Raw genomic sequence first — 7,350 nt, forward strand, 5'->3', positions numbered from 1 at the left:
TTGGGGCTGGCTGAGGCTTGCTTTTTATCAGCTTTCTCGCAGCTTTTCTGCAGATCTCCAAAACTCTTCCAAATCCTGGCCCTTCCCACATGGTTCCCACTAACACAGGCCAGTTAGGGCAAGCCACTGGGTGCATTGTGACCCTGCTTATCAGTGGAGTCTGCTTTCCAGATGGCTTGTGCATACTGATTGGCTGCTTCATCCCTCAGTACCAGCCCTGAGTTTTGCAGGGTGTGATTTGATGCCAGGAGCAGGGAGAGCCAGGGTTGTGCAGAACAGCAAGCACTGGACCAGCCTCGGTTTAGTGCCTGCTCTCCTGCACAGATCCTGCTTTCTCACTGCTCTTTGCCTCACGTCCTGAACCCTGGGCAGCTACAGATATCTCTCAGCCATATTTCTTCCCAGTAGGTACAGAACATCTACAGAATATCTAAAGCAGAGGAATGTCTTGGCATGCCTCATCCACCAACATACGGTGAAATCTGCAGTGTTACAGTGTTACCTCTGAAACATCCTCTCAGGCAGCAGAACCTAGATGCCTCTGCAAAAGATGCCTACTCCTCAGTCCCTCATTGACCCTCTGATGGCTTATTTGTCTCTGATTCTGTAACCCAATCACTCCCCAGAAGAATCTCCGAGGGTGGGAAAGAGACCAGGGTCAGAATGTAGACAGGAAATGGGAGGACAGCACATACTTATTTGGGTGTCTGCTCCTTGGCCTGTCTGGACTGACAGCACTGGGGGCTGCTCTCTCACTGAGTCAAGTCTGGTCAGGGAGAGCCCTTGGTGGTCTGCTCTCCCTTGTCTGATAACTTGCTTCAGCAGCAGCCCTCACAGAAAGATACCCCACACATCTGAGAAAAAGAGAAATGCAGATCTTTGCAACAAAAAGGATGAGGAGGAAAAGGCTTCAAATGACAGTAAGGAACTTCAGAGTAGTCAGTAGGCAAAATGTTCCCATAGTGGGCATAACAAAACCACAGAAGAGTTTAAATGGAGGATGCTGTGAACTCTTCAACACTTTTCAAAGGGGTAGGTTCAAGTGAATCATCTATCAGGGCTGACATAGGTTTAGTTGAACTTGCCTAGAGCAGTAGGATAGACTGAAAGATCTCTCAGGGTCCCTCATTTCTGTGAAAGGCAGAAGTCAGCCCAAATTTTCTGGATACAAACACTTGTGGCTGTGTGACACTTTGCCTCCTTCCATCAGAAGGGATTTGTCTGCATACCAGGGTAACTAGGACTTCACTACTTGCTGTGGGTTCAGTGTCCTTAGCAGGACAGAGAAAACACAATCCACTCTGTGTCTGCCCAGTAGGCTCTGTGTTGTCTCAGCTGTACAGTGCACCCCTGCCTGAGATGCTGCCTGATGACATTGACCCTGCTCCATTGTGGGAAATTCTAGAAAGCAATCCAGCAGCACTGAGAGCAGCACACCCAGCTGAGACACACACGCAGCAGCCACAGGAGCTGCCTCTGTGCTTGACAATGTCCAGTCGCAGAGGCAGCTGGAAGGAATGAACATCTGCTAGAGAGACGTGCTAGGCAGAAATAAGAGGTGCTAGACCAAAGTCAGGAAAACAACATATTCCACTGGCAAGGCCAACACTGTGTTATCATATATAATTCTTGTCTGGGCTTTAACACCACTCTGTCCAAGCAAAGGCCAGAGGCAGGATTCTGCCCTGGCCTCTCCTGAAAACAGAGGCTGAGTAGGGCAAAGACAATGTTAACATATCTTTAAGTTAGATCAGATGGCACCTCCCATGTGAACGGCTGCTTGTTTGTACTCTTCTTTGTGCAGGCTTTTCTGGAGCAGAGAAAGACCTTTCTCCCTCTCTCTTCTTGCCAGGACATCTTCTGGGCTGAGGCCTGCACTCCGGAACTGCTCTGGGCAGCAGACAGCTAGGCAACATCCCTGGGCCTGACTGAGAGTGTTGCATGCAGAGAGCAGTGCAGAGAGATTAGAGAGTGAGTCAGACTGTGGCCTTGTGGAGGCAACTGGAGCTCTCTCTGGTGACACACTTAGCAATAGTCTGTCCTATGTCAAGCCAAATGTATTTTTACTTGTCAGATAATGGGAATGGATGAGGATTAGGAAGGAGGGTGCAAGGCTGCAGGCTGTCTGGGAGTAGCCTTTTGGCACACTGAAGTATTTGTAGAACAAAGACCAAAACTTTAGAGCAGAGCCCAGATAGCTCTCCTGCCTAGCAGTCCTTTTCCCATCTGATCTGCAGTTTATCTGGGATCTCTACTTCCAATGGCAAGCCAGGCTCACACCACAGATGTGCATGGGACAGAGCAGGCAGGAGGCAAGGGGAGCATGTCCCCATGGCTCCATTCAGTTCTCTTCAGACATTCCCTTTCCCTCACTGGTGCTTCTTGTCCCTGCCAGCAATGGCAGCAGGGTACAGCTGTGGACAGCAGTCCCCTGAGCAGCTCAGGGTAGAGAAGAGAGTCTCAGAGGTGAGACTGAGGGGAGCAGCTGTGGAAGCAGCCTCACAAGCAGGTCTGCAGTGGGCTTCCTTCCACAGAAATGAACCTTCCTCCTCTTCTGTCATGCACCAAAGCCCTGGTACATGGCACAACATCATCAGGCGGCCAAAGCAGCACTGTCAGCCTTTCACTGTCATCATGCTTGCTCTCTCACCAGCTTTCCAGCACAGAGATGGTGCTATTCTTGGTAAATCACCTGGCAGACCTGTGATGCTGGTCGTGCTGCCTAAGGAGCAACAGCCCAGCATCCTCCTCTCACTGAGCCCTAAATATAAATAAGATCCAGAGGATGAGACCTAGACATTACTGGGGGAAGAAACCCTGCAACTGTCCTCCAGAGCTTGGGCTGTACAGTCAGACCCCAGCAGAGACACAATTCCTCTATCTCTGTCCTGTCTGCTCCCCACACACTGAGGAGGACACACTGGGGGTTCATTCCCTTTTGTACTCTGTGTTGTGGGCCTGCACATGCTTGTGTGATGACAGTGCTGAACTTGGAGAGGCAGCCTCCTCAGTCAGAGGAAGCTGTCTGCATGGCTTCTTTTCTCCTTGCCCTCTTGCTGGAGTTTGACTCTCATGTTGTGCATGTTTCAGAGCTGGAGAATGGAGTGTGGTCCCTGGGGCCCAAACTATGCTCCATCATGGTGAAACAGGAACAGAACCTGCCTCTAGACCTGCCTGAGTCCCAGCTACCTGCCAGCTCCATACCAGTGCTGAACCTCAACCCTCTGCAGAGACTGCCACTCCCCGAGGAGGTGAGCCCATCTAAGATCTGTTGGGAACCTGGGCTCTCACACAGCAGCACCCCTGGTAGTGCAGACGCAGACATGTGTCTGCAGGGTCCTGCAAGGTGATTTAGCTACTGAACAGACAGGAGAAGATGTTACAAAGCCCAGACACTGTATTATTTGTCATTCTCCTCTTGAAATGGCAGCACAGAAGGCTTTACAATCTTGGTTAAATATAAGCATATTTCCTTGGCACAAAAGCCAAAAGCTTTAAGCTTGCACCTACTGGACATCTGCCCCCTCCAATATGCCAATATTTCTGTAGCCACTCTTGGCTTATTTTCATTTTTCAGAGAACAGTGTCAATTAATGTGATGCCAGTGACCTCACTATTCCTCCATATAGACCCCTGCTCTGCCACTGTCTTTTTCATGGCTTTGGACTTGTCACATGGCCTCTCACTCTTTGTAGCTGCTCACTGGAAATGTTGGTCCCACTCCAGGTCCTGCTTACTTTTTCCTATGAAGCAGCAGGATTTATTATTTCTGTGTAACAAGGGGCCAACTCTTTTGGTCATATCTAGGTTCTTAAGAAGTCTGTTTGTCTGAAGGAGGTTCACTTTATGCCACTGGTATGTGGGTGTAAGTTGAGGGCTTAGTTCAGCTGGCCTTGAGTCCAGCTGTGTTGGATGAGAAGGTCTGACCAGTCTTACACAGACCTTGCCTATCTCGTAGCAGCTCAGTAGATAACAGTAGAGCATCTCTGGGGTTCACTTCCTTTTTTCACTCATGTTGAACATCTTCCTATTTAAACAACCATCCAAAACAAATGGGTTCTTCCAGCCAAAACTGTGCACAAACTTCCTCTATTATTTACACAGCTTGAACTTGCTGTGCCCTCCAATCTCTGCTGTGTATGCTCAGCAGCCATACCATGGTGCACTCTCAGCTGTGTTTACAGTCTGGAGGAGTTTGCAATGTGCCTGTTTAGTGTAAAAACTCCACCCTATGGTGGGCTGGGGGCTGGTAAGCCAGGAGGCTGAGGGGCAGGATAACACAGACGGGAGTAAATCTCTTTATTCAGCTCTCAGTCCCCTCCAGTTGGAAACAGTTGCCCAGTGGCCCTGGTGAAAGTCACACCGACAGGACAGCATGGTTGTTCTGCTTCTGTACAACCTCTATACTCCCATTTATAATGAAGGCAGATCAAAGAAGGACTTCCCATGGTCACACAGGGGTTGGTTTAAATTAGCCCGTCTGGGTCTATCAAAGGAAGAATTGCCAAGAATAAAGGTCATCTCCCTTTTGGAGATACTCAGCTCAGTGCATTGCTTGGCAGCACATCCATCTTCCAGTGCCACTTCCTCTGTAAATGCGTTTGCACTCTGTGTGCCCAGCAACTGAGACTTCAGGGGCTTATGTCTGAACTCTTGGTTTCCTCCATGGTGAGAGGCTCCTCTGGGGCAGAGCTGTGAGATGGGGCAGGACAGGCAGCAGGGGACCAGTGGCTATGGACAGAACTGGTGGGAGCCTTCTGAGCAGGGGATGTGGCAGTGGCCAAGAGCTCTTCCTGCTTCTCTTCCACAGGTTCCTATACAAATGACTCCAGCACCTGTGATCAAAGCTGAACCCAAAGAGGTGAACCAGTTTCTAAATGTACCTACAGGTAAGAAGATAGAATTTCCTGGTCAACTATATTACTCAGCTAGAGATTGTTATTATACAGGGCAGAAAGACAACACTTTAAGGCAGAGCTGTGCATATAAGGCAGCACTGGGGCAGAGAACACCAGAAGAGTGGGCACTGCACTCTTTTAACTCAGATCAGTGTCTGCATCAGGAGCCATAAACAAAATTGTTCAAACAGGGACTCCCAGGCAAAACAGGCTACTTCAGAGTTGGAAATATGCAAGAGTGCCTTTAAAATCCTCAGAGAGACTGTAGAGCTATCCAAAAATAACCATATGAAAGTCAGGAAATTCAGGATCCAGTTTAATTTGAAAAAAACCCAAGCATCTGAAAATCTGCCGATGCACAAATGAAAGCACTATGGGAACTCCCACTGCCGCAGAGAGACATTCCTTAGGCATATTCCCACCTCCATTAAGGCCCCTAGGGCTCTCCAGTACAAAGTGGGGACAGTTTTCAAGTGCTTGGAAACCAACTGAGTGACCGGAGCTCCGTTGGATCAAGTGTGCTGGCAAGTGTGTGAGCCCTGCAGTGCTTTTGGAAGAGCTTTGCTCTCACAGAGCTTCCTGTACTTGTGAACAGGCTATGGAGCAAAAACATCACAGGCTTTTTACTTCTTTTTGGTTGACACTGGAGCACCTTATTGCTTTATAAATACCTTCAGTTCCTTGGCAAAGCCCTGCCAGCTCCTCTGCAGTTCCTAGTTTAGCACATTTGAGGTCAGTCTAACCTCTGTCTTGGGCAGTGCTCAGTCAAGCCTTTTTCTCAGGCTCAGCCCATCTTGCGGAATTCATCATCCTCTCTTTTCAGCCCTGTGTTATGGCAGGGGGCATAACCCCTGTACCAACAGGCTGACATGAGAGCCATTGACTTGATCTCCTTATTCCTCAGTAGATGACCTGGTGCAGATGCCTCCAACTCCACCCAGCAGCCATGGCAGTGACAGTGACGGATCTCAGAGCCCTCGGTCCCTGCCTCCCTCCAGCCCAGCCCGGCCTGCTGCTCGCTCTTCTACTGCCATCTCCTCCTCACCTCTCCTCACAGCACCACATGTAAGGAGGCAACAGGGCTGGGACACAGGGCTCCTTGCTACACAGAGGGGTTTGTAGGATTTCCAGGGCTTTTGTGGAGGTTCCTGCCCTTGCTAAGGTCTCCAAGCTGAAATGCTCTGTCAAGGCAATGTGATGTCTTAGCACAAGGATAAATGCTCACAGGAGTGAGAAGAGGCACAATGAATCTTGCATATCTACCAGCAGCTACCTTGTTTTTGCAGGTCCTGTCTTTCATCCATACTTTGGGAAGTGGCCTATGCACTAACAGGACTTTCTGAGAAGGCTAATGAGAGAGAGGAATTACTGAGAATTCCAGTAACCAGACCACTTTAACTGTTGCCCAGAAGTTTGTTGGCAAGGTCCTGCAGTGCAAGTGTGTAGCCAGCCTCACTGTGAAGGAACAAGATGCCCTCATCTTGAGCTGTGCCCCCAGATCAGGTTGAGAGTAGGAAAGAGCACTTCCCTGCACCTGTTTGGTGTCAGTGGGCAGCAGTGTATTCTATTCTGATGTGTACAGCCTCTGGCTGCTCTGCAGGGCTTTAAGGAGGATCACTGGAGTAGAGCTCCTTGCTGACACTGATGAATGATCTCTGTGTGTTTCAGAAGTTACAAGGAACCTCTGGCCCACTGCTCTTGACTGAAGAGGAGAAGCGCACCTTGATTGCAGAGGGTTATCCCATTCCTACCAAGCTGCCCCTCACCAAAGCAGAGGAGAAAGCACTGAAGAGGGTCAGGAGGAAAATCAAGAACAAGGTGACTACAAAAAATGTAATCATTCAGTTCCCGTGATTCCAGAGCATCTTCAGCTGACCACTGCTGTAGTTACCCTCACCTCCTCAGTGCCACGGCAGCTCAGAAAAAGTGGGATCATGCCTTTGGTACACTAGCATGAGCCTCCCAACCCACAAAAATGGTGCCAAAGGGCATCTCTGCTTGCATGCTTTGCATACAGCCATACCTGGGAAGTGTGGCCTCCAGCACAGCTCCTGGGAGTGTGTGGTGTGGGATAGGGTCCACAAATCAGACACACTGGTCAGGTCAGGCCTTGTTGCTAGGACAGGGAAACCAAAGCCATTGCATGGTGCCGGACGGGTGATGCAGAGTGTTCACTAGCCAGGCAGAGACTGTGATACTTTAGACTGGGATTAGAAAGCATCCTGTGGGAGAAATGGTGAGACTGAACTAATCACCCGGTGACTCAGAAGTGGCCTGGGGCAGAATCAGCCCCAATGGCCACAGCGCGTACACATGTGAGTCAGTGGAGTGGAATGCAGCCCTGAAGATGCTCTCAGCAGCGAGGGGCATAATGCAACAAATGGTTGCAGGTTACAAGTCAAGGAGGGCTACATACCTTCAGCATCAATCCCCCTCAGTTTTGGCCTAGAGA

The 7,350-nt window shown here is 49.6% G+C and overlaps 1 protein-coding gene across 1 annotated transcript in view; it reads left to right on the top strand.

Moving 5' to 3' along the window:
• The window catches only part of CREB3L1 (cAMP responsive element binding protein 3 like 1), a 28,547-nt gene that overhangs the window by 8,928 nt on the left and 12,269 nt on the right, over positions 1–7,350 (top strand). The window contains exons 4-7 of the mRNA XM_031055806.1: positions 3,091–3,251; positions 4,811–4,889; positions 5,803–5,963; positions 6,567–6,716. Of these exons, the coding sequence (XP_030911666.1) occupies positions 3,091–3,251; positions 4,811–4,889; positions 5,803–5,963; positions 6,567–6,716 (551 nt within the window). The remainder of the gene's footprint in view (positions 1–3,090; positions 3,252–4,810; positions 4,890–5,802; positions 5,964–6,566; positions 6,717–7,350) is intronic.

This window comes from Geospiza fortis, unplaced genomic scaffold (assembly GCF_000277835.1).
Source record: "Geospiza fortis unplaced genomic scaffold, GeoFor_1.0 scaffold66, whole genome shotgun sequence".
Classification (NCBI taxonomy): Eukaryota; Metazoa; Chordata; class Aves; order Passeriformes; family Thraupidae; genus Geospiza; species Geospiza fortis.